The 27,059-nt window shown below is 56.2% G+C and overlaps 1 protein-coding gene across 1 annotated transcript in view; it reads right to left on the bottom strand.

The window, feature by feature from the left end:
• CARD10 (caspase recruitment domain family member 10) overlaps positions 1-27,059 on the bottom strand; it is a 46,426-nt gene that overhangs the window by 6,129 nt on the left and 13,238 nt on the right. Inside the window, exons 10-22 of the mRNA XM_084622305.1 lie at positions 26,127-26,242; positions 24,610-24,650; positions 23,796-23,913; positions 23,354-23,534; positions 22,097-22,220; positions 21,480-21,720; positions 21,109-21,178; positions 20,182-20,272; positions 19,346-19,522; positions 16,906-17,027; positions 16,114-16,229; positions 13,510-13,654; positions 802-850 (exon numbers count right to left, since the gene is read on the bottom strand). Of these exons, the coding sequence (XP_084478431.1) occupies positions 802-850; positions 13,510-13,654; positions 16,114-16,229; positions 16,906-17,027; positions 19,346-19,522; positions 20,182-20,272; positions 21,109-21,178; positions 21,480-21,720; positions 22,097-22,220; positions 23,354-23,534; positions 23,796-23,913; positions 24,610-24,650; positions 26,127-26,242 (1,591 nt within the window). The remainder of the gene's footprint in view (positions 1-801; positions 851-13,509; positions 13,655-16,113; positions 16,230-16,905; positions 17,028-19,345; positions 19,523-20,181; positions 20,273-21,108; positions 21,179-21,479; positions 21,721-22,096; positions 22,221-23,353; positions 23,535-23,795; positions 23,914-24,609; positions 24,651-26,126; positions 26,243-27,059) is intronic.

The following is a 27,059-nucleotide window of genomic DNA, read 5'->3' on the forward strand; positions in this document are numbered from 1 at the left end:
TGCCCTGGAGGAGACCCCATCCCTTCTGCTGGGCTGAAAGGGGAAAACTTGTCTCTGTGGGTTTTCAATCCCGGACTTCTCCCCACACAAGCAAGACACCAGCAGGAATGAGTTCACTCCTCACTGATGGTGGCACTTAGTCTGCGCCACGCAAATGATCTGTCGCGGAGCTTGTACCACCGTGGCATGTGGGCGCCTCACAAGCATTAATGACCTTCTCAGGAAGTCAGGCAAGACGTGTGGCATTCCCTTCTGGCTGTAAACTCTCCGACAACAGCACTGTGATGCAAGGAAGTACCGTCCTCCCCATCCTGCAGATGGGGAACTGGAGCAGCCAAAGCGGAAGTGGCTTGACACAGGAAGCCTGTTGCAGAAGCAGGAATTGAACTGAGCTCTTCCAAGTCCCAGACCAAGGGCTTTAACAACAGGATCCTCCTATCCACCAGTCTCTGGGACAGAAGACAGGGGTGCCCGACCCCCGTGTTACCTCCCAGCTGTTCTTCAGGACAGCTGGAATCTCTGCAGCTTCTCCCGGCACGTGCTGTGCCAGTCTCCTGTCTCCCTCCTTTCAAAAGGCAAGCCCATCCCTCCGACTTTTCAGAAGAGAACTAAGCTTAGCTGAGCCTTATCCCCAGAGTGAATCAGTGTCACTCCTGCTGGGGGCTCTGCGGGGTTCATCCTATCACACAGATCCAGAAGGGCACCCTATTGTGTGTAGGAGGAGGAGAACCAGCCTCACTCAGGGCCTGATCCAAAGCTCACTGGAGCTGGGGAGTTGCATGATAGGAAAGACTGGATTACCCATTCTCTTCTGCAGGGTTTCGTCTTCTTCGTCAGTAAAGACATAGGTCTGAGAAAACAGGAGAGAGAGGAGAGGGCGAAGTTACTCCAAAGCCCGGCGCTGGCTAGATTTCTGGCCTCCCAAGCTGTCACTAGGCCTCCTGCCTCCCCATTCCGGCCTGTGCCTTTGACATCCTGCAGCTACCTCTCGCTAGGCCAAGGGAGGTGGGAGCCACTGCCCCAGTTCATTGCTCACCCACCTCTCCTGCTTCTCTTTCAGGGGTGGTGGGTGGATAAATAATCCTCTTAGAGCCCTGTGCCCTGCTCGCAAAAGGCAGGCACAGATCCTACAGCCTCCTCCTTCTCCAGTCGACACTAGCTGCAGGCCAGAGAGAGATTTCCCCTTGGTTCAGGGGAGTGAAGGAAAGGGGCTCAAATCCCAGGCTGTCCTCTGCAAGAGGAGCTGGGAACCCTGGAGGTTAGCTCCCCCACAGAGCTGAGACCCCCTCCTGTGTTCACACTGGGAAGGTTCCCTGACAGCCAGGGAACCCAGGAGTCCTGGGGTCAGACTCCCAGTAGTTCCAGTGAAGTCAATAGGGCTATGCTGATTGACACCAGCCAAAGATCTGGCCTGTGGAGTCTTGTTTTCTTCAGGGAGACTCCAAGTAGCTGGCCAGTGCAGCAGAGAAGCCTGTTCTGAGGGCTTCATTACAATATGCACCCTTGTTACCTGTAGAGTCTGGGGACCTGTTCTTGAGCAAACTCCCACCCCTCCACCCCACATGGCCCTGCCACCTGGTGAACGGAGAACTCGGGCAGCAAGCCGGGGGTGGGGAGGCCCAGCTTTGGGATTTGAACGATGTCAAGCAGCAGACGAAAGCAGCAGCTTTGTGGTCAAAGGAGACATGGGTTAAGAGGGGAACATCTGTTTGTGTGTATTGCAGTTATAGCCCCTTGCTGCTTCCCAGACCCCCCCCCCCACTTGGGTCCATCCACCTCCCTGCCCCACCAGCCGCCATTCTATGACACATCCCCCCACCCCAGAGGCAGAGGGGGATCACGGCAAGCTGAGAAAAGCTCCCCTCATGCGGAAAATGTGCTTTCAAGGAACTAAAGGGGCTGAAAGAAAGAGACACAAGCCTTAAACAATCTCCCCACCAGCTGTCCGCAGGCTGGTTAAACACAGCGCCTGGGCTGGGTGCTGGCGGGAGGAGGGGGAGAGTACAAGGGCATTCAGATGGGCACCTGAGAAAATGGCTCTGGCACTGGGCCAAGGGAACCCACACCCCACACCCTAGCTATCAGCCCGGGTGCCACATCCCGGCTATTGGGCAAGGCGCAGGAGGGCGAAGGGGCCAGAACGCCAAAGGGGGGAAGCCAGGTTATGAACACTGGAATGGGCAAGCCTGGGGGAAGGGATGTGAAGAGGTTGTGCTGAAGGGCAGCTGGCACCGGCCGATCCACCGGAGTGACAGGCTCTGAAGCAAGAGGGCGCAGGTGCTGAGAGTGCCGGAGGGGCGAGACGCCGGGGCAGGGGAGGGGGATCCCCCCAAGGGCATTAGGAAAGCTGCCTCCAGGAACACGTTCAGCACAGATGAGGGTGCACTGTTTGACGAGGCAGTGGTAGATGGGGGCCGCACATCTGTGGGGAAAGGGTAAGTGGGGAGGTCACCCTCCATCCCCACCCCAACTCTGCTGTGCCTTTCCAGCAGGACCTGGAGAAGCCACTCCAGTGGTGTCAGAGTTCTTCCCGCACTACGCAACCCACCCCCCTCACGCCCATTCATTCAGGTCTCTAGATAGCAGGGACCCTGTCCTGCTCCCCAGCCCTTGCCCTCCACTTGTGCCCGAAAGGTGACTGCAGCAGAAGAGCCAGTGTTGTGCCAGCTGACAGCTCCCTCCCCACCCCGCCACGCCTGGTGGAGTCACTGGAGAGATGGCCTGCCCTGTCTCCCTCAGCGGGGCTGCCCAGGAGGGCTGGGACAGGAGAGAGCCGGGAGGGCCCCCGTTAGAAACCTGGTAGAGGGCATTTGCTCCAGCCCAAAGGTCCGTCTCTCCAGGAGACGCCAGCCTCCGTTATCCACATTGAAGGTGTCTGGAAGGGGTTTGCTGGAGCCTCAAACCACATCTCCCTCCACCCCTGCCCCTGCAGGGGACACCCAGCCACTTCCAGACAGGGCCAACTTGGTGCCGCTTTTACCAGCTCAGCCGAGGGAGGGAGAAGGTTCCCTTTGGGTCCTCTGGCTGACTGCTGGGTCTGTCTAGGTTCGGACATCCTGCCGGTCGCCACGGTATCCCAGCACCTACAGACTGCCCAAGGGGCTTGGTCTGGCAGACAGTCAGGCGCAACAGAGCTGGAGTTCAACCACACAGGGCAGCCTACAACGGGGAGGCTGGCTGGGGGTGGGATTCCCAGCCCCCCGCTCTCAGAGCCCCTGTCTAATGCGTGGAGCTTGCAGTGGCCTTTGCCACTCTTCCTACAGTGGAGTGGGCTCGGGAAGGCGGGGGGGCTTGGATGCGAGTCTATCCTTCAGTTCTGAGGAGGAGCAGCAAAGGGGGGAAGGAAAACTCCAACTGGAACCCAAGTGCAAAGGAAAGTCTGGAGCCCTTGCTGCCAAACAGCCTCATCTGGCAAGCTCCCCCGGGAGCATAGATGCCCACGGCTGGAGAATAAGGACCAGGCTTTGGGCCTGCACAGCCCATGCTGCCAGTGTGTTCATTAGCAGCATTGCAGTAGTGCGTCAGGACTCCCACCCAGGCCCCATCGTGCTGGGCACTTTACAGACAGACACAAGGACAGTCCCACCCCAGAGAGCTCACACTCCAGAGTTTAGACACCATGCAGCAGGTGAATAACCTGACAGGCAGGAGTGAGGGAACAGGCCGGGATCCAGGGGAACTGGAAATGTCAGGGCCACCATCAGCGTCCACCCTCACAAGATTAAATTTAGCTCTTCTCCTGGCAGAGCCAGCCCTGAAAACACAAACCCATCACCAGGGGTGAAAGCTTGTCACATATTAGCCCTCAAGAAAGGCAGCAAAGTCCAGTGAACAGGGGCACTGGGCTGGGACTCAGGATACCTGGGCTCTATTCCCAACTCTGCCACTGACCTCCTGGATGAGTTTGGGCAAATCACTTCCCTGCTCTGTGCCTCAGTTTCCCCTCCCATCCTTTGTCTGGATTGTCTATTTAGGCTATAAATTTCCTTTGGGACAGGAAATGTGTGTGTGCAGCACCTAGGGCAATGAGGCCTGATCTTGGCTGGGGTCTCTAGGCTCTGCAGTTAGTAATAATAAGGATCACAGGTTATCCCGACTCCTGCAAAGCCACCCAGATCTGATCTTTGGGGCCCCATGGAACCAGGCTGGTCCATTTGAGAGGATCCTAAGCAGATTCTCAGCTCAACGCCAGCACCACCCAGTGTGGCACTGATAACACAGACAGTTGCTGTAAGGAGGAGGCTCTGCGGCTTAGCAGCCAGCATGTCCCCAGACCACAAGACAGGGAAGCTCAGTTAGCATGAGCAGCAGCTTGGTTTAGTGGAGTAACTGCAAGACTGAGAGCAAGTTACCCCTGCAGGTTAGTCCTAGTTCTGATACCAACCCTCTCTATGCCGATAGCCATGTCCCTGCCCTTTCTGCCTTCGTTTCCCCACCAGGCTAACGATACTTGCCTCCCTCATCGGCGTGGGTGTTACGGGGATGAATGAATACTGCGGAGTGCTAGCTGGGGGCTCAAATTCCCCAGAGTGCACCCAAAAGCCTTCATAGGATGGGGTCTGGTGCAGTGGGACACCTGCCCCTTGCAAATCGGACAGGCTGGTATTTATTGTGCAAAACTTTCCTGGGGGTAGAAAAATTCAAAAGCAAAGCATGTTTGATTTTGCAACATTTCTGTTTTGTTTCTAATGAAAACTGAAAGCTTTTGTGTTACAGTTTTTCCTTTCGCTCCCTTCTCCCCTCCACCGTCACCTTTTTCAATAGCATGGTAAAAGGGGGGAGGGGGACAAAGGGAGGGAAAAAGAGGAAAAACTAAAGGTTTTCAGTACAAAAAAGTCAACAAACAGCTCTTTTTGAAAACATTTTTTGAAAATTCCTCCCCTTCACCCTGCCCCCCTTTTTTTCCAGCCAACTCTACTTGAAGAGCTTTCCTCTGTGTTGGCAACTGTACCAGACCTCAGCACAAACAGTGGCGCTCCCCTTCTACAGCAGGACCCAGGGGGGTCAGGCACATATTTTATAGAATCACAGAGTCACAGAAATGTAGGGTTGAAAGGGACCTCGAGAGGTCATCGAGTCCAGCCCCTTGCGCGGAGGCAGGACCAAGTAGACCTAAAGCGTCCCTGACAGGTGTTTGTCCAGCCTGTTCTTAACAACTTCCAGTGATGGGGATTCCACAATCACCCTTGGAAGCCTGTTCCAGAGTCTAACTACCCTTACAGTTAGCAAGTTTTTCCTAATATCTAACCTAAATCTCCCTTGCTGCAGATTAAACCTATTATGTCTTGTCCTACCTTCAGTGGACATGGAGAACAATTGATCACCATCCGCTTTATAACAGCCCTTAATATATTTGAAGACTATCAGGTCCCCCCCGAGTTTTCTCTAAAGTTTTTTTTAACCTTTCCTCATAGGTCAGGTTTTCAAAGCCTTTTAACTTTTTTGCTGCTCTCCTCTGGACTCTCTCCAGTTCATCCACATCTTTCCTATAGTGTGACACCCAGAGGCTTCACCAGTGCCAAGTAGAGAAGGACAATTACCTCCTAAGTCTTACATACAGCACCTCTGTTAATACACCCCAGAATGATATTAGCCTTTTTTGCAACTGCATCATATTGTTAACTTATAGTCAGTTGTGATCCACTGTAACCCCCGGATCCTTTTCTGCAGTACTACCACCTAGCAAGCTATTACCCATTTTGTAATAGTGCATTTGATTTTCCCTTCCTAAGTGAATTACTGAATTTCATCTTGTTGAATTCAGACCAATTCTTCAATTTGTCCAGGACCTTTCGAATTTGAATCCTGCCCTCCAAAGTGCTTGCAACCCCTCCCAGCTTGGTATCATCTGCAACTTTTATAGCTTTCACAGAGAGAGAGAGAGAGGTTCAGGTAATTTGGGGTGCTCCAGAGAATCTTCTCACTCCCACTTCCCCTTCATTCTTGGCGTGGCCAGAATAGACAGGTGTCAGTTATGTTTGGGGTAAGGAAAATTGTTTTGCAAGCGCACTCAGAAACACCAAGGCTGGCTATAATCATAGTGCCCATGTGCCAGGGCTCAGGCCACCTCATAGCACGTATATGCCAAGAAGTATGGTATCCACTAAGAGTCATTAGAGGGTAGGAGGTAGAGCACTCAGGGCTTGGAGAAGCATGTCTAGAAGGGGAAGTATGATATTTCAGATGCTAACGCACATAGAGGAAGTGGGTTCAAAATAGGACATGGCTTCCTCTGACAAACCGCAACTGACTAGGTAGCGGAAAGCACCAGACAGTTACAGCTCAGCCTGTGGAAGGGAAAACTGCCCTTACCCAGAATGCCCTGTTCTGTCTCAGGTGCTCTTTTCTGCTGCACCCCCATAACCTAGCCTTCTCATTTAGGCCCCGATTCTGCAACTAGCTGTGCATGGGCAGACCTGTGAGCCCCCGCTGACTTCTGTGGGGTTCTGTGCAAAGCCACTTGCAGGATAGGGGCCTTAGGCTGCACCTGCACTTTCAGCACCACAGGGGAAAAGGGGACCCCAAAGCAGGGAAGCAGCAGTCAGAGAACCCTCCCAGCACCCCTTCAATTATCATGAGATTAGCAATGGGGCAGCCACTAGGCACTGATTTAGCGGTGGAAAAATGTGGTGATGCCATGGCCTCTACCGACTGACCTGTTTAAACATAGCCCAAGTGCCTGGAGTCTACAACGAGCCCCACGGGGGCTTTCCCCAGGCTTTCCCCATTACGGAGGGAGATCCCAGGTAGCAAACAGTATTTTCCCCCAGCCATTATTAAGTCCATTGTGGGTCACCAGTGTGCACTGACCTAATGCACCCCAAACCAGCTCTCCCACCAGAATGTGAAACTCTCAAGACTCCGCTGGGTGAAGGGGGAAGAACCGTCCAGGCACCAGTACCAGAACACAGAAACAAGAGCCACACACACAGAGCGGGGCCGAGGAATAGTCACCAGAGCGCATGTGAATGCATTTGGTGCTCCAGCATGCGAGAGACTGACTGCACTGGGACAGACATGGGGCGTGCAGACGCTATGCTTGCACCCACATGCAGCTCCACTGCACCCCTCCTGCTATTCCAGCCCTGGGCCCCACTCACTCAAACTCAGCTACATGGCACCTCTGTGCCCTCTGCTGGGCTAACCCTGGGCTCTCCCCACCCCTCAGCCAGGGCACAGCATCTTGTTCTCAGGCACCCGTGACCACTCCAGGCCCAGGCAGTCCTTCCTGAGCAGACACTGCCTAAACCAGACGTGGTTTTGTGAAGTGTACAAACTGTGTGAGACGGGAGGGAGCAGCTAGTCTGAAACCGCACAAACTCATTCCACTTGTGAGCAAAGATCAGCAGTTTGAATCAGGCCTCTGAGGGTGAAAGAGCAGTGCACTCAACCCTGCCATGCCCCACGCATGTTTTAACCCCAGCAGCTGAAGGGAGGACAGCTGTCACCTATGTGCAGCATTACAGTTTGCACCCCTAGTGTAGCTAGATTTAAAGGAGGGTGAACTGCCCCACTGAGGCTACACTTAGGTGAGAGGCTGACGGTCCCTGTCAAATATCACTCTTCTGCCCAACCCTGTGTGAACAGCCAGGATATACCCCTTTCTTTCTCTAGAGCGCTTTCCCCTGAGCCTAAAGCTGGTTCAGACCCAGTTAATAGAGCCCTCCACCCAACCAGGGTGAGGTGTCCCTGTCTCTCTGCACAGTGGAATAGACATGATGTCAGAGACGCACCGAATGGGACAGTTGTTCTTAACCACCTTCAGCATGACCCTTTCTTCAGTATAATGAGTCCTTATTCCTCCCTGCAGGCATTAGATTCCTCCTGTCCCCAACATGCCCACCAAGGAGGCCTCTGTCCCCACCTCCATACACACCTGCTCTTTTGCCTTGGATATCCAAGTGTCCAGCAGCAGCTCCAGCCTCGTTTGGTGGAACCTCTTGGTTGTCTTCACAGCAATGAAAACCTCTCCAAGCTCCAGGCCTCTCCTCACACTAGAGCCCACCTTGGAAGGGCCCGGTGGCTCTTTCAGCTCCTGTCTCCTGTTACTGTCTCCTAGCACATCTGCTGGGGATATTTTAGCCTGGTGCTCCGGGATATCTGATGTCCCATCACCAACCCCTTGGTAGCGGACCACCTCTTGAGTGCCATGGTGCCTCATGGAGAGGAAAGCCATGGTGACAAGGAGCAGAGCAGCTCCAGAAAGACAGCGGAGGAGATGCCGACGCATCACTGCCAACTTCCAATGCCACGGAGAGAAGCCCAGCAGGCCGAGGGAGCTTCTTCCTCTGCACCCCAGGATCTGTGAGCCCCACGCTGGCCTCATGCCTCCAAAAGGGGAGGACAGGCAGGCTGAGGCCCAACTAGGACATGGCCATGGAAAGTAATGGGAGGGGAGCAGAAAGTGGCAGTGAAATTCTTAGAGAGCCAAACACCAAGGCTGAAAGGCACTGTTGCCCCTGGGATGGGGGAAGCCTCAAGGAAAGAGACACAGGGACCAGGAAGACCTGATTTTCCAGCTGGCAGGACAGGTGACAGGCAGACACCTGCAGGCCAACAAATGACACAGCCAGAGCTGAACTAACCCAGACCCCAGGCTCTTAGCTGAGAGGCTGAGGGTCCTGGGCAGGTGCCTGGTCAGGGTGAAAGGTCAAAGGTCCAGGAGGAGAGTCCATTCCATGCAAGGGGCTGAGGGTCCCAGGTTTCCAGGAGGCGTGATGGGGGAATATCCAGGTGAGTGACTCTGGTTTCCAGTTTGCTGGAGGCAAAGGGGCTGACCCAGTGTCAAAGGATGCATCAGAACAGGTCCCAGGCTAGAGGCTGATGCAGGCAAGAGGCTGGGGATAGCCAGGTCCAGGGAACGAGCAAGCGAGCTGCCTTCCACCTGCTCTGTCTGTTCAGCTCTCACTGACTCCCTCTAGCTACAAGCACCAGGCTCCGCCCACCCCTCCCTTGGGCAGAGGGTAGGCGGGGCCCTTCAGCCTGTGGGGAATCCTGGCTAGCTGTCCCCTCTGCTCACAGCTGCTGCCCTGTGGGCTGCTCCTTGTGTCAGGCCAGGGGAAAGAGCTCCTGAGTTTAGTTAGACTAAACTGGGAGCCTCCCTGAAGGAGGAAGTTTCCAGGGGCCCAACTCTCATGTCATCAGCCTGAGGGGAACATGCTTCTGCCCCCACCCCCAACTCTCAGGGAGCCTCTCAAAACTGAACCAGGCTGTCCGGGGGTTGAGGGGGAATTCACCCCACACTGCAGCCACTTCGCAGTGACACTGGGGGCCCCAGCAGGCACAGAGCCAGCGTGACACCCCTGCAAAAGGCGATATGCTGGCAGGGCTGGAGGAGGCATGGCCAGGAGTTCCAATGGCCCCTTGGAACTTAGAATGGCCCATAGGAGCCATTGCAGACAGCATGCGAGCTGGGACAGCCCCTGGCCACTGAAGAATCAGGAGGCACATTGCCTCCCAGGTCAGTCTCTGTGCCAGGCTCAGCACCAATGCAGAGATGAATTCCCCACCAAGGGGCTTTCCCAACCCCTCTTCCCAGCTGCCAGGGCAGCTCCAGGTCCAGTCTCAGGTTCTGTAGGGTCCTATGCAAAGTGACACAAAGTAGCTAGAAAGCCAGCTTAACTGGCTCACTGCCACTCCTTGCCCTGTTTCAAGGGGGAAGGATAAGACATCCCTACATCCAGTGATCCCCAGCTGTTGGAACTGCCTCTTGGGCCCATGGAGCAGTTGGGCATAACTTAGAGCAGCCCCAAGGTTTACAGCCATTTGCGCTCTCCCCTGTTTCACATATCTCAGCAGCAGCTGGGGATCTAGCCCTTAGCTTAGATATGTTGCTCACCATGCCATCTAACCCTGCTCAGAGCAGATCGCCTGCACACAGTGCTTAGGCCAGTGGTCGGCCATGTACACTGCAGCTGCTGCTGTTAACCCCTGTGGCACTGAGCCAGCTTGAGCAATGGCAGGGAAGTTTTGCAAACTGCTCCTAGGGAAGGCTATAGCTAGTGAAGGACTTGAAGTCCACCCCCAACCCCTGACTGCACGTGCACGCAGACACACACTCCAGCAGATCCCCTCCCCTGAGGACAGGCAGAAGAGTTTTTCTAAAGGAGTCTTGACATTGGGATTGTACAAGGCTTTTACAGCTGGTAATTGGTGCCCACGGCGGCTAATGGCATTCCACCTGTTCCTTAACCCGTGACTCATTCCTCTACAGCAGGCAGTGTTACCTCCCCGGGGCAGGGAATTCGGGCACCCCCCAGGGAGCAGTGATACAGTCCAGGGTGGAACCGAAGCCAGGGAACATTACTGGGTTAATGTTTACCTTGGATTCCTCTCTTCCCCTCCATCACATCTGGAACCAGCTGGAGCTGGGCTTGTGGAATGGATCAGCGTAGGCCAATGTGACCCCTGAAACAAACCAGGAGGGAATGGAATGACTCCTGGAAGGAGCCTGGGAGGGGCAGTGCTGTCTAGTGGTTAGAGCAGTGTGGTGTGGGGGTCAGGATCTCCAGTGTGCTATTCCAAGCTCTGCCAGACTTGCTTTGTGACCTTATAGAAGTCATCCTTGCCTCCGTTTCCCTATCTTTAAAATGGGGATAACGCCTGCATCTATGGGGTCCTATCTCATCCACATCTGCTGCCATATGTTCAGGTGACAGCAGTGGCCCCAATGACCGTTTATGTTCTGCACCAAACAAGAACATCTCCAAAGATCTAGTGTCTCCCCAGCTCTCGCAGGAGGCTCCCCGATGGCTGTATTTGTAGAACCCTTTGAACAGCAGCACACTCTTTGACGGATTGGTGGGGGCACAGCCACGGCATTCAGAGGTGCACCATTCTAGTTAGCCAGCCTGGGGATTACTGCCATGCACGCTCCATGGTGGCTTGCCTGGAGACTGTTCAGGAGCCGCAGCAGGGGCAGAAGGCAGCTGCCTGATCCTGAATCACTGTCAGGGATTTCCCTACATCCCGTACCCCCCAAACTCCCCCATCTGCCCCCCAGCGGTCAACTAGTTATAGGCAGTGTTGCCAATTTAGTCATTTTTCACTCCACCCCCTGTAAATTTGAACACCCCCTCTAATTTCAATTCCTGGGGGAAAAACACTGTGTGGTTCACAGACAGCCCCATGGCACCAATGCTCCAGGAGCTGCACTGGCTGCCTGTTAGGACCTGGGTGCAGTGGAAGGTGTCGTTTTTGACCTCTAAAGCCCTCAGCGGTCTGGGTTCTGTCACAATTGCACTCAATGGCGGCACTTGAGCAACAGTCTCCCTTGTTTCAATGGGAGGGGGTTGCTAGCAGGGCAGTCTCCAGGATGGGTCACCCTTGGGCCTTGCTTCCACACTGGTCCAACAGAGGTCACTTTGCAAGAGGCACCCTGGTGGCAGAAGTGGCATCCCTGGGATGGGTGGGGTGAGGGTTCTGAGGGGGGTGGAGGGGGCACACGTCTGGACAAGGGTGAAGTCTCTGGCTAATGCCTGGGCTACGTTCTGTACTGCTGTAGGGCTGCTCCGGGAGGTTGCTCTGGGTTTTCGTGGCTGTAGGTAAAGACGCAGGCACTGATGTAAGAACAAATTACCTCATCCCAGGGGAGCTGTGAGGATCAGTGAGTTCATCTTTGCCCAGAGCTGGAAAACCACAAAGCACTAACTCAGGGCTAAGCATCGTTATGGGGACACAAAGGGGACTTGGGCCCAGGCAGAGGATGGGCTAGACAATGCCAAATACCCACCTCCTGCGAAAGCAACAAGCATTCAGCCTCTGCTGATCTCTGTCCCTCCCAGCCCATGTTGGCCCAGTCCTGGTCTCATGCAGACCTGCATCCAGGGCTCTCCTCCCTTCATGCTGCTCCCCATCACCCCTAGCATGGGGCTGTGCTGGGGGGCTCCAGCACTACCTGGCCCACGCTTTTTTCCAGCCCTATGTCTGCCTGCTCATACCAGTTCCAGCGCTGTCCACCTTCCCCCATCCTCTGCAGGTCCCCCAGCGCTCCCCAAGCATCCAGCCTCTCCCAAGTGCTAAAGGACTCTGCAGCTCGGTCAGCAATTGCTCTGCAAAGCAGCCCTGGCACCGATGGAGGGAGGGTTCTCCAAGCTAACCACATGCCTGAGAGAGCTATCACTCCCCGAGGGGTGCTTCTAACACCAGCCACCCTCCCAGGAGTGTGCTGCACACACACTGCCTCCTGACCCCCTCCACTCCTCTCCTTCCTTCCCTTCATGTCAGTCTCTTCATCACTCTGCTTCTCTCTTCCTCCTTTTCCCTCAGCATGTGAGAGGAGGGGGCAGGAAGGGGGAGGGGGGCTGGATTTCAGGCACAGCTGGTGCCAGCTCCAGAGTCAGAGTGGTGGGGTGAGGACAGCCTCCGTTCGAAGGGTGAGGCAATCCCCAACCTTCCAGCAGCCCCGCTGGCTCGCCCCTCTCCTATTATTCCCCTGGAGAAGGACCCAGATGGCAGAAGCCCCAGACTCCCGGAGGTAACAAGAGCTACAGGAACAAAGGTTCTGGGAGACCCTGGCAACCTCAATGTTCCCCTGACTTTCCCAGAGAGGGACCAGCTGCCTGAGTCCGAGCAGGGGAGAGAGCAGGTTAGGAGAGGCATGAGGTAGGGATAGGAGAGAAATCCCCCAGCACCCCAGTCCTGCTGTTAATGCAAGCAGCAGCCCCTCCTCCGTTCCCATTATAAATGGTATTTAATTCTCTTTTATATACAGGTTTCCAATTAAAAAGGGTCCATTAATAATTTATACACTGTAAAGATTACAATTACCACCCATTGAGGAGGCCTGACAAACCCCGCGTAGTGTCGCTCTGCCTGCGGCAGGGAATGTGTACCACCTCTGCTTCCATCCGGACATCAGCCGAGGTAGACAGGGTGCCAGAGAGAGCCATGATGGGGAAGGGGAGGAGATGGGGTGGCAGGGGAATGGAGCAATAGGAAGGCAGAGAGTCTCTCACTCACACACACACACACACACTTTCGCAGACTACCCTCTGTTCCCCTCACGTCTGATTCCCCAAATGACTGGGACATACAGAGGGTCTGGGTGCCAAGAGCACTCTTGGAGGAGCGGCGGCTGTAAGCTGTGAGGGGATTCTTGGTGGGAAGGGGAAGGAAATCCCTCCACTAAACCTGGACATGAAGGAAAAGGAGTCCGAGTCCGCATGTTACCCCCACCCTGGCCAGTCTCCAAGCAGCCTGAAGTGGGCCCAACTCCCTGACACATGAGGGGCCTCCTTGTTCCTCCAGACCTCCGCTGATGGCAAAAACATCCCACTGCAGCCGATCAGGGAGAAGTGGCATGCTGTTTCGGAAATAGTTTGGGGATGAAGGAGAGAAGCCAAGTGTGCTCCAGGCACCGCCCTTGGGAAAGGAAACTAGCGCCCCACTCCCCCATATGGAGCCTCCCACCATGAAGACACGGCCCCAGCTCTGCCGGGTGTGAGATCACAGCTCGCCATCCTCAACCCACACGACCCTGTTCTGCTCCTGGAAGACGCAGCGCCGCACCACTTTCACCAGCTCCTCAGCTTGGCACCAGGACTGGGCATCCACACAGGCCCACGAGCAGGGCAGGGCGTGGAGAGCCTGCTCGGCGCTCCGGCAAAGCTTCATCACATCAGAGTCACGCTGGCCTGGCTTCCGCAGTAAGCTCCTGACAGAGAAAGGGAAACAGCCATAAACATCATCCACCCAGAGAGCTATGGTACCCCAGTGTACCCCAGCCAGCACTCCTGCCCCCTTCCCTCCAGTGACTCCCCCTGCCCCTACCCAGGCAGCACTCTCACCAGGGTCAGACTACCCCCCAGGGGGCCTCGGCCAATTTGGGGGCCCCCCACAGGAGTGTCGGAACTCTGGCCCCGCCCCCTGCTCCTCCTCTCCCCACTCCACATCTTCCCACAATGTTCCCAACCACCCGCTACTTACCTCTCTACACCCCCGCATCTGAGGCGCCCCCGCCCGCCATTCCAGGAGCAAACAGCGGGCAGGGGAGGCCTCGAGGGAGGGGACAGAGAGGCACGAGTGGCGGACAGAGGGGTGTCAGGGGAGGGGGCTGACTGGCCAAATGGGAGTGGGGCCTGAGCGGGAGTGGGAGTGGAGCATGGGCAGGGCCTCACGGGGAGGAGGTCCAGTTGGGAGGGCCTCAGGGCAGAGCCACGGTTTGGGCGTTGGTGGCCTAAGGTTGCCAATTCTCCTGGTTTCGCCGGGAGTCTCCCAGAATCGGTCTCTATCTCCCAGAGCCTACTGGAGCCAATCCGGGAGATTTTAGGCTGCTAAAAGTCCGGTGGTGCAGCAGGGCTAAGGCAGGCTCCCTGCCTGACCTGACCCCACTCCGCTCCCAGAAATGGCCGGCATGTCCCTGCAGCTCCTGGGCAGGGGAGCAGGGGGTTTCTGTGCGCTGCCCCCACCCCCAACACTTTGGCTGGGAACTGCAGGCAGGGGCAGTGCATGGAGCCCCCCATAGGCACCGACTTAACCTCTGCCCTGTGGGTGCTCGAGCCCCCCTGGCCCCTGCACCACCCTCGCCCTGCCCCAATTCCACCCCCTTCCCCCAAGTCCCCGCCCCACCTCTTTACCACCTCCTCCCCCCAACACACTGTGTCCCCACGCCTTCCCCTCCTTCCCAGAAAGTCCTAAGTGCCGCCTAACAGCTGTTAGGGCAGGAAGCGCTGGGATGGGGAGCAGCGGGGATGTGGCGCGCTTGGGGGAGGAGGTGGCGAGGATGGGGTGGGGGCAAGGGGAGCTTGGCTGCCAGTGGGTGCGGTGCACCTGCTATTTTTTCCCTGTGGGTGCTGCAGCCCAGCTGCACCGGGCTGCAGGGACGTGCAAGTGTGAAAAAATCGGGACGGAGGTGGGGGGTAATAGGCACCTATATAAGAAAAACACCCAAAAATCAGGACTGTCCCTATAAAATCGGGACATCTGGTCACCCTACCTCTGCCCCAGCCCTGAGCCCCCTCCCAGAGCCTACACCCTGCACCCCCTCCCACACCCGACCCCTACCCCAGGCTCAACTTGGAGCCCCCTCCCACACTCCGAACCTGTCGGCCCCAGCCTAGAGCCCGCACCTCCTCCTGCACCCCAACCACCTGCCCCAGCCTGAGTGAGTGAGGGTGTGGGAGAGTGAGTGATGGAGGAAGGGGGGAAGGGGTGAGCGAGGCGTGGCCTCAGAGAATGGGCGGTGCAGGGGCAGGGCCTTGGGGAAAGGGCAGGGCAGAGCAGAGCAAAGGTGTTTGGGTCTGTGTGATTAGACAGTTGGCCCCACACATACACTTCTAGGGAGCTTCTGGTGCTCTTGCCCAGCCTCCTCAAATGCAGGAGTCACACACCACCCATGGCCCCGCCCCCTGCTCCTCCTCTTCCCCCTGAGGCTCCGCCCCCTGGCCAGAAGCCAAAGCCCAGTGAGCATATTGCCCCCACCCCCCGCTGGCTGAGTCACTGGCCCAAGCCCCTCTCCTCCCCTCCCCACCCGGAGGGCTGGGCTGAGCCCTGCCGCTCACCCTCCCGCTAAGCCCCTTTTTGGCAAAACTGGGCATTTGTCCCATTTGCAGTTGGCAAGAGCAAACGTGACAAATGCCCAGTTTTGCCAAAAAGGTCAGGGTGTTTGGGGCAGGGCTTAAAAAGAGGAGTGTCCTGACCAAAACGGGATGTATGGTCACCCTAGCCCGTAGTAAGAGCCACCCAGGGAGCCAGGCAGCTGTGGGGAGCCCCGGAGCCCCAGACCCCCCCACCTGCCCTGGGTGGGATGCCCGAGAGCAGCCCCCGGCCCATGTTCCTGCCCTCCTAGGCATGCTGTCCAGGGCAGGTGGAAGATCCAAGACTCCCCACAACGGCTCAGCTTCTGGCCAGGCAAGGGGGTGGGACTTGGAGGAAGGGGAGGAGCAGGGACAGGGCCCCAAGGCGGGAGGAGGGGCCAAAAGATTCTTTGTGCCCAGGGCCCCAATAAATCTTAATCTGCCTCTGGCTCCTGCCCCCTCCCCTCCAGAGACACCCCTCGCCCCCCCCCCCGGCAGCATGCCCACTCCCTTCCCTTTGTCTCTCTTTGAACATGGGCCAGAGTCACTCTTTTTCCATGGTATGACCTCTGCTAGTCCTCTGAAGGGCTTTCCGTACCTGAGTCCCCTGACGTTCTTCTCGGTGACCTCCACGTGGATAATGATGGGGTATATTTCACTTTTAATTAGATCCCTCACCCTCTGGAGGCCCAGCTCCAGCAGGCAGTGTTTATTCTGCAAGGAAATTGCATAGATTTACTGATTTAAATGGAAAAGAAATAACCCAAAGTCCCTGACAGTTACATTAAATCAAGTCCCATACTGTGAGATATCATTGCTTTTCCAGTAGTAATTCCATTACATGTGGATTTACAGCTAGACCCAAGACAATATCAGAGAATTAAAGAGCAGGGTCATCTGATACATAAGGGACTGTGTGTCCAGCCTGGCCAGGGGGCCCTCGTAACCCTTCCCTCCCCTCACATATGTGCAGTGTGCATCTCCGGGCCTTCCAGGGCTTCCTCCACAGAGCCCACATCCTCCTCATTCCACCCCCTCTTGGAGAAGGTGAGGAAGGTGCTGGGATGGAGCAAGCTCCACTGATTAATTAGTGGTTAGCATCATTAGCATTAACACCTGTTGCTCCCCCTTTGATGTGGACTTCATAAAGGGACCAGATCTGACGCTTGATGGGGCCCCAGAGTCCTTTGAAGGTTCCCAGCATCCAAGTCATTGACTCCTTTCCTTCCCCCGACTCTCCTCCCCATTCAGTGGTCTCTTCCCTTCCTCTCTCTCCCCCATTCAATAATCCCATCCTCTTCCTAGTGTCCGGTATGACCTCCCATCCCTGCCCCAGGCCCACTACCACCCAGCAGGCAGCGTCCAGAAGCTGCTGCTCTCCACTCAGCACCTTGCTGATGCACTCCCGGATGGTGCGGATCCTCCTGCTCTCCGTCTGGTCCTGGAGGGAACCTGGAGCCATGCAGTTCTCCTGGGAAGGGGTAGCAGCTGGCTCGTCATTAGCCAGGGTCTCTGCAGAGGGAGGCAGAGTGGGTTGTCCATGATAGATATGGCAATTTTGTGCAGTATCCTAGACAAGCCTTACTGAATTACGTTAAACCTCATTGAATTAGGTTTCAGTATCCTAGGAGTTCATTGTGTTAAAAATGCAGCTGTTTACCAGTTATTGTGAGGTTGAATATAATGCCGCTAGGACACATGACTCCTGTAAACCCTGGGAAGTGTTATGAGTATCACAAGACTCCTTGAAACAATGTGCCAGACAAACTAAGTGGGATCCCTGGAAGATACTTGGGAGGAGGGGAGGACAACTTCTCACCTCTGGACCCAGCCTTTTAAAGCTGTGCTCTGAGAAGAAAGCCACTGTGGGCTCATCACCTGTTACGTGAGGACAAGATCAGAGGCCCAAACTGGATCTGAGAGTGACCTACAGATCCATTTGGGGGGGTGGGGGGGAGGGCTTGTTCTGAACTAACAGCTGTAATGAACTTGTAAACACAGGGGAAAAACCCTTGGTGGGGATCTGAAAGGGTGTCACCAGCCAGAGCCCTTGTAAGTTTATTAGCATGCATGTAGGTTCTTTTCTTGTTTTTAATGTTTTCTCTGTAATGCTCTTACTTTAAGTGTGCTTGCTTAGAAAGAGCTGTGTGGTAACTTAACTGTGGGTAATCACACTGTGTATAGCCTCCGAGGAAGGAAGGCAAAGCTGGCTTGCTGAGGCACTCTGCCTTGCTGGAGATATCACAGTGTAGGCAGGGAGCTGTGCAGCCTGGAAAAACCCTGATCAGAAGGGAGAGCACTGCGGGTCTCTGTCCAAGAGAGGTTACAGCAGAGGAGCCAGGAGCCTGTGAGTGGGTGGACCACGAGGGGGAATACAGGTGCAGTTGCCTGAATTGTGGCATTGGCTATGTGGCGGGAAGATGTCCGTTAGACCCGCCTTCACCCTGGGCAAGGGCAGTCCATGGGTGGGGAGCAGGCTAGCCAGACAGGGAGCTTGTATCCTCACCATGGTTGATGTCCACAGCCCTTGTAAGTGGCTTTCATAGGGTCCCCCAACGCCACAGTGTGATGTAAGAGTGGGATCCAAGGGGTGCAGGACAGGGCACTCGCAGGACAGCACCCCAGCTGCACAAGTCACACGGCTCGTGAGTGGAGCTAGGCAGAACGTTTACTTTCAAAAGGTTCCTTTGCAATGGAAAATGGAGATTTTAACCCCCCCCCCCCCATTTTGTTTTAAAATTTTCCAGTTTGGACATTTCTGAAGGGAAACGCCAATGAAAAGGGGTGGCGGTGGTGGGGGATTAATTCCCATAGAAATTTCTTGCAGAAAAAGAAATCGCTTCCCAACCAGCCATGCTAATTGTAAAACAACAAAAACTAGAGGGAGAGACGTCCTTAGGGGAACAAGAGCAAGTGCGCGGTGCTGCAGCTGGTTACAATGGTCACCTGGAGGGAAGCTAGGAAGAGCGAGCTAGCGACGCTCACAAGCTACACACCTTCAGGCCAAAGGCAGGGGGCTCCCTGGGAAGAGGGCTACGGACAGTCTGGAGGAACATACTAGAGCGACCACCATGCAACCAAAGGAAGATGCTCCAGCTAGACCAAGAGACTGGCTGGGTCCCTGGTGGCACGGAAAAGCTCGGTGGGAAGCTGGCCCGCCAGAAGGCCGAAGACAATTGCAGACCAGATTACGACGGGAGGCATCAGGTGTTTCGGAGAGGCCCAAGCAAAATGGGACACTAGCTGGTTAGAAAGGCTGAAAGATGACCCGGGAAGAGCCAGAAAGCATTGCATTGGCTGCTGAGGAGGATATCGAGGCATCTTTCCCCATCCCTGAATGACCTGTAAGTGCACTCCTCAGATCTCCAGGGTTCTTAGCTCCCACACCTGACTGGAGAGGGCCTCCCACAGGCATGGATATCACCAACTCTAGAGATAGGAACAACCTATCATAGGTGCAGGAACTAGGGGTGCTGGGGTGCGGCCACACCTCCAGGCTTAAAGTGGTTTCCATCATATCCAGGGTTTACAGTTTGGCTCAATAGCTCTCAGCACCCCCCCACTATACAAATTGTTCCAGCACCCCTATGACCTATCTTCAACATCAAATAAATTGGTTAGTCTCTAAGGTGCCACAAGTACTCCTTTTCTTTTTATCATCAAAGCCCTCTCCCTGGTAAGTGGCTGCAGATTAGCGGGAGGAAAAAGGCAATCCTCCCCAAAGAAAGGCTATGTGATTAGCGCAGGGACCGGGACTCAGTAGAGCTGGGGTCTGTTCCAGGGGGAGGCGTGACTCCACCACACTGCCTGTGGGATTCTGGGTAAGTCACCTGATTGCTCCTGCTTACTGGCTGGGCACACGTGAAAGTCCAGGCGTGAGGTAGGCAGGTCCAGCAGGTTCCTGATGAGCCTGGGTGCTATGCAGTCAGGGGAGAGTACCACCGGACGAGGGGCCTGCACCACCAGGGGGCGCACAAGGCTGTAGGGTTTTGGGCTCCTGTCTGAGTCTGGAAGACAGGTAGGTGAGTGAACAAGAGCTAAGAGCTGTCAGCAGCACAGAGATCATTCCTTTCTCCCCACGTCATGCCCACTCCTGCCACCTGCACCCCACCCTACTAGTACATACAGCCACCCAACCCCGTACTGCACCCACTGCCAGACCTACCTGTCACCCCAAACCCATCACCCCCACCCTGCCACTGTCCCTGACCCAGCACACCCACCTATCACCCCCACCCCGCTGCGCCCACTGCCAGACCCGCCCACCAGTAACCCCATTGCTTCCCCCACACCCCTCCCAATCTCAGCCTGGTAGGCCACGAAGCTGCCCAGACCCACTTCCTGATCACTGTGCAGGGTCAGGGCAGTGACACACACAGGGCACTCCTCTCCCTCACCTACCTGCACAAACCCACTGCCCCCTGAAGCCCTCCGAGTCCCACAAGGAACCTGCTGGCCAGGCTGTCTGCCCTCGACCTATGATAGGGAAGATGGAGCCACGGGGGGAGGGGCTTCCCGGCTCTGCCAGGCAAACAGCCACAGAGGGGTCACATCAGGGACCCCCCAGGTACTATTCAGGGCTCACAGGGATTGACTTTGTCCCCAAAGGAGCCCCTTCCCCTGGGGAGCTGTACCAGAGGAGGGCACAGACAGAGCAGCAGCTTACCTGGGCAGCGGTCCAGCAGCAGCTGCTGAGGAGGCTCCCCGTGCGGTTTGGATTTCACCAGCCGCAGCTGGCCCAGGGTCCGTTTCTTCAGCTAAGGAGAATGGGGGAGAAACCAGGGACACAGAACCCCTCGCTCCGCTGCTCTCCACTGGCACAGAAAGGGCTCGCATTGGAAGGCAGACGAGCAGGGGAAGGTAGGGAGGCCCAGACCGCAGAAGGATCAGGGGCTCCGTTTAGAGGAGTATGCAAAAGCTCAGAGCAGCATTTCAGGCGTCCCCCTCCCAGCCACCTTTCCATGCCCGCTCCCTGACATGAGGCACCCCTTCAGCCCCCCACAGCAGAGTGCTGCCTGCTGAGCGTTCCCCCAGGCTGGCCGAGCCCCAGCCTGGCACACGCAGCCATACAGAGCACCCAGGTCTGGCCCCTGCAGCAGACCCAGACCCCAGGAAAGCGAGAGTCTGAGACTCCAGTTCTTCCAGACCCAGCACGGCAGACCTGCTCTTCACGCCCAGCCCAGGGAGCTAACACTGGTACTTCCATGCTCCGGCCATGGGAGAGTAGACGGCATGGCCCTGACTTCTCCTCCCTTTCCCACAGCACGTAGTGAGGTCGGACAATCTCCAGCAAGGTGTTCTCCTCTCCCCTTCATTTACCCCACAGCATGTTTCGGTGGAGGCGAGAATCCCAGCACAGGGCACGCTTGGTCAAATGAGCATGTAACGCCATGCTGGGATTGACCCTAGCCCCTCTGGAGCTCAAAGCATCAGCCACTACTGCTAGAGCCAACAGCCAAGCCTACAGCAGGCTCAGCCACCCCATATGTCTCCATCTAGCGGTGGACAGGACACAGAGCGCCACACTGAGTGAGTGCAGATCACAGGCACTGCAATACACACACACTTTCCACCGTTTTCTCCTCCAGCTTACATTTCTCCTGCAGCCCCTCTGCCGGCCTGAGACTTGGCCTTTCTCCTGTACCTTCAAAAGCTGGTGAGCCCTGGGAGGAGAGAGATTACCATCAGGTAGCTACAGAATCTGAACCCACTGAACCCACAGAGCTCTGTTAGAACATCAATGGGAAGGGATATACTCTATCACCCCTTCTCTTGGGTGTGCCTAGATGCCATGGTGAGGGGCCCTGTCATATGATCTTGAGAAGCTAGACAGCCTGTACTCCTACAGAGCTGCTGGGAACCCAAAGGCAAAAAGGGGGAAGACAAACTCTCCTTCCCCACTGTCAAGATCCCAATGAGAGGGCTCTCCCCAACAAGGACTACAGCCCCCTATGCCCGCATTACCTGCTGTAATTGGGCACTGTTCCCTTGTCCAGGTCCTGCAGCGTCAGGGGGTCGACACGAGCACAGTACCACTCCAGCCGCCCCTTGTGCATGGTGTCAGTGACGTGCAGGATCTCCCGACACTTGACGCACAGGGCATAGGGGTCTGACTGCTCCAGGAGGATCAGATTGGTGCGCACATAAAAGGAGTCTCCAGTCACTTTCTTCCCTTCTTCTAAGGCCTCCTTGAGAGGCTGGTACCCTGGCACAAGAGAGACAGAATGAGATTCACCACAGCCAGTGCCCTTCTCCAAGGGACACAGGTAGGAGCAAGGTGGGCAGTCATCACTGGAACTTCTGGGTCTCACATACAGCTGTGCTACATGAACTGGTATTCACAGCCACATGGGCCTTGGTGTGAAGACAAAGCCTGGAACTGAACGAACATGGCGATTCTCCTCTCAGGCAGGGTGTGGGGGTCTTATGTTAGGGAGGGACAGAGCCAAGGACTCGGGTTGCTCTGGGCTGAATGGACAAGGAGGTTGAATTCCCCATCTCACCCTGGAAGGGAAGGGGAGCTTTTACCCCAGTGACAACCATCATTACTCCCAAGACAAGAAGCAGCCACCAGAACTTACCTTGCATGTCAGGCAAGAAGATGAGACCAGCTGGGTCATCCCAGTGCAGCAGGCTTAGGTAAGCTACTTCCCGTGTACAGTTCTCCAGGGACAGCACCTGCCCATTTGGCAAAGTCCCCCTCAGCTGCCAAAGAAAGAAGGATAGGAGGGAGAGGTGGTGACTACAACAGGACACACAGACCAACTTGTGCCATTAGATGATAGGCCTTCCTTCTCCACTTCCCAGCTCCCTCCACCCAGCGCCCCAATACAGTTAAAGGACAAATGAGAGCTTTGGAAGGGACTGAACTCCTCATAATGCAGGGCTTAGCCCAGCCTCTAGCCAGGGGGGAAACCATATGTGACAGCAGGCTACCCTACAGCTGCCTACCACAGAATTTCTTGCACCTTCCTCTGAAGCCTCTGCTGCTGGCCTAGATGGCTCACACCATTCCCCAATGCTCTTCATACTGTGGCTCCCCTCTGACCGTCAAACCTTATAACCCCATGCAGCCCATGGCACTTTGGTCTCTGATGTTCATACATCCATAGAGTTTAAGGCCAGAAGGGACCACCAGAGCATCCTTTCTGACCTCCTGTGTATCACAGGCCACCAGCACCATCCAGCCTGTTCTCCAACTAAGCAGCATCAGGTGCGGTTAATACCCAGATGGGAGACCACTCAGGTACTGAACACTCAAGAGGAGATGTTCTTTCCTCCTAGTCAGTATCCCAGCATGGAGCCATGTTGCTGGAGATGCAGGTCAAAGCTTGTAAAAAGTGGTTTTTCCAAGAGCAGGGCTGTTCATTCAAGTGGCCTGGCCAAACTGCAAGTCAGGTAATTATATTTTGCCAACATAAATACCCCAAGGCACTTCCACCGGAGCAGTTCTTCTCCACATGGGTTGAGGGGAGCGGGAAGTGTGAGGGGGCAGATAGGGGGCAGGGGCCAGGCAGTTTGGGGAGGCACAGCCTTCCCTACCCGGCCCTCCATACAGTTCTGCAACTGCAATGTGGCCCTTGGGCCAAAAAGTTTGCCCACCCCAATCTAAACAGACCTGTATCGATACGCTCACCATCATTATATTATTCAACCATTCATTTCTGTGTGCCACATAGGAAGGGAGTGGCTCCTGGTGAACAAGGAAGACAAAGCGGGGACTCAAGCAGTGCAGAGACCCAGTTGTTTGTGTTGTAATTGTAGCTGACTTGTTTAATAAATGTCTCCTGTCTAAGATGGACTGTGGTTCCATAGAGCATGACAATCTCCAGACTCACCTCTAGGAGCCGGCAGCCCTCGCGCAGTCCGATACTCTCAGCCTCTGAACCTGGCTTCACCCACTGGACATAAATCCCTGTTCTGTTCCCCCCCAGGATGGAGATGTCCCCTCCAAGCCCCCTGTGCTGGGGCACTGGGTTGCTCAGGTGATCCATGCTAGACAGCTGCACCACCAGGGATCTGGTGAGGGAGAAAACAATGGGAAATTCAAGCCTGTTGTCTTTGCAAGGAACTGTGTCCCTCCTCTCATCCTATCAGAAAGCGGCCTTCCAGATAGGGTCATGGTCCCATCTGGGAAAGCCCATAAATGACAGAACAGGGAGACCACCCCAAGACAGGGAGTGGGATCCCCCATTGCCTCAGTGTTCAGGAGATGAAATCCTTCACCTTCCCCAGCACCAAGCCTAATCCCAGGATGAGTCAATGAAAGGAAAGCACCACCTGATGAGCTCCTTCTGGTCAGAGACGGTGGACAAGCAGATCTCCGACTTCACCCTGGTGCATGCACGGCTGGAAAAGGAGGAGAGACCGGCCGATGAAACAGTAGTGGTGACACTCCCTAGAAAAGAGAGAGAGAGTAGAGAGCAAGTCACCACTGATGACTGCATAGATACAGAATCCTGCAGGGGCCCAGCTCAGGGTCTGTCCTACCTGCAGGGTGTTTGGAGTGAGACAGGTAAATTGTGGAAGGAAGGAGGGCTAGAACCTGCACTGGGCTCCTAGGCCAGGACTCTGAGAACAAGCAACTCCTCCCCTCCCCGACCCGCTTCCAGCAACAGGCCAGGGGTTGACAGCAGAACCCAGGTAGCCTGTAACCACCCAGCTACGGAGCTGCAACACTAGGCCGTGCCACAAATCCAGCCAGCCCCGAGATATACAGTGGGACATGCTCTTGAGAGTTACAGCCCATCACCAAGGACCGATTACAACCGGAAGCTGAAGCATTTATCTCTTCCCATTCCTACCCCTCTGACTCTGAATCGAATTCTCCGTCAATAAAACCCTCTATAAATTACATATACCAGACCAGAATATCCTAAAAGCTCCGCAGGAGACAGGCGGGCCCTCCAGAAACTGCTACTGTGGCTGATGGCGGAAGCGTGGGGCAATGGTGCCCCCCAGTGGGCACACAGCCTTGCAGCTCGCTTCATTGGTGGAAGGCACTGGAGCCAGCTCCCTGTCCCCTCTCTCCCTTGTCTCTCCCCTCACGTAGTTCCCAGGAAAGTCCTTCTGGAAAAGTCATGACTGCAGATACCTGTGATGTCCTCCATGCTGCCAAAAGACCCACAGGACAGGCTGGAAGGGACAGAGAAACACAAAGGGGAATCACCAGGCAACAGTGTTTCTAATACCAGTGTCATGATATACACCTGCTGTGCCTGCATGGCTCCCCACAGCAGCTCCCCTGCAGCCTGCGCTCTGCACCTTTTCCCCAGCAGCTCCTGCCCACTGCCAGCACTCCCTCACCCTTCCCACGCTGCGGTCAGGGCTCCAGTCCCATTTCTCCCAGCAGCTTGGGCTTCCTTAGTGGTACCTTCCCACCCTACAGCCAGCACAGCCCCCTCTCCCTGTAACCAGCATGGCTCGCCCCTCTGCCCCCAATCACCGCGCAGCCAGCATGGCCCACCCCTCTGCTTTCCCCCCACCCACACAGTCAGCGCGCCGCGCCCCTCCACTCTCCCCCCGCCCCATACAGCCAGTGCGGCGCACCCCTCCGCTCTCCTCCCGCCCCACACAGCCAGTGCTGCAGGACCCTCCGCCCCACACAGCCAGCAGAGCCCACCCCTCTGCCCTACCCACCCCACACAGTCAGCACGGCCCGCCCCTCCGCTCTCCCCCCACCCAAAATAGCCAGCATGGCTCGCCCCTCCGCCCCCTACCCCCGCGCAGCCAGCATGGCCCACCCCTCCACCCCCTACCCCCACCCCACACAGCCAGCACGGCCTGCCCCTCCGCTCTCCCCCCACCCCAAATAGCCAGCATGGCTCACCCCTCCGCCCCCTACCCCCGCGCAGCCAGCATGGCTCACCCCTCCGCCCCCTACCCCCGCGCAGCCAGCATGGCCCACCCCTCCACCCCCTACCCCCACCCCCACCCCACACAGCCAGCATGGCCTGCCCCTCCACTCTCCCCCAGCCCCAAATAGCCAGCATGGCTTGCCCCTCCCCCCTCTCCCCATGCGGCCAGCATGGTGCACCCCTCAGCTCCCCCCCTGCCCCTCACAGCCAGCGTGGCGCGCCCCTCCGCTCTGCCCCCGCCCCACACAGCCAGTGCTGCACGACCCTCCGCTCTTCCCCACCCCCACCCCCCATGCACAGCCAGCCCCTCCACTCCCCCCACGTGCAGCCAACGCTGCCAACACCCTTCCTCTCAGAGACACTCTCTCCATGAGCCAACAGTGCTCTTGCACCCTTGAATGTTGGTGCTCCTCTCCCCAGCAGCTGCGCTCCTGCATCCTTCCCTCCCTCACAGCCAGCACTCCTGCACCCTGCAATGATTCTCAAATTTTCGGCAGCCAAGGGCATGTTTTCCCAGTCTGTGAAGCATGTGCTGGAGTCCCCAGGACTGCAGTACCTCGGCGCTCCCCTCAGCCATCACTTCTGCGCCTGGCTGTACAGCATCCCTGGCTGCCAGAAGCTGGGACTGAAGTAGCTGCTCTGTTCCCTCAACCGGGGCCCCTGCCTGTGGCAGCACCTGCTGGGGAGGCTGGAACCGAAGCGACCTGTAAGGGATTTCAGTGAGGTACGGAAGGACCAGGACTCCATGTGTTACCTTTTGAAGGGCATGGATCTATCTTCCCGTTGCCGTCGGAGGATGGAGCCGGCACAGGGCGGGAAGGGGAAGGTGGAAAGGCGGTTAATGTCCTTCTCGCTCTCTGGAGCCACCTCCTGAACAGAGCAAGGGAGACACCATCTTGCACCGCACCCACCATCCAGAGCCGCCCTCAGCCCAGTTCCAGCGGCACCCCCATCCTGCTCCTCTTTGTGTGAATCACCTTCGGTTCCCAGCCAGAGCTGCTGGCGCCACAGTCCTGTTCAGTGCCCATTGGTTCTCCGCCCCTGCCCTGTTCCTGGGGGCTCTGCCAGGCCTTGCCACCCCAGGAGACGGGGGAAGGGTCTCAGCAGACATGAGACAAGATGCTGCACCTCACTGAGTCCCCATCCCTTTGCAATCTGCCTGACAAGTGGCGTGATACCAGCCAAGGCCATGGGTAGGTCTGATGGAGGGGGAATGCGCAAGAAATACCCGTCAGGTCCTCATATTCATCCTCCTCTGTAACACAGAAGGGGTGAGCTGTAAAGGCAACGGGCACAAGCAGAGCAAGGACTCTGTGTAATTAACTATGGAACTTGCCACTGCAGGACATTGCCAAGGATTGGGAGTTTCTAAGGATTGGGGTGAAATCCTGGCCCCATTAAAGTCAATGGGAGTTTTACCACTGAGTTCAATGGAGCCTGGATTGCCCGCATAGCTTTTTGTGTGTGACTGAAAATCACATCCACACTGATACTAACTAGGGAACCAGGTTCAAGGGCTACTGATCGCTGTGCCTCAGAGTGAGGAAGAGAGTAGTGAGCACTTAGGGGCACTGGTGGGTGTGAGGAGCTAGTCTGCTCCCCAGGAATGAGCACCCTCTGGACACTACACTGGGAGCTCCTGGGCTCTGCTCCAAGCTTTGATACTGACCCCTTGGGTGACCTCAGG

This window comes from Lepidochelys olivacea (genome assembly GCF_965140295.1).
Source record: "Lepidochelys olivacea isolate rLepOli2 genome assembly, chromosome: 1".
Classification (NCBI taxonomy): domain Eukaryota; kingdom Metazoa; phylum Chordata; order Testudines; family Cheloniidae; genus Lepidochelys; species Lepidochelys olivacea.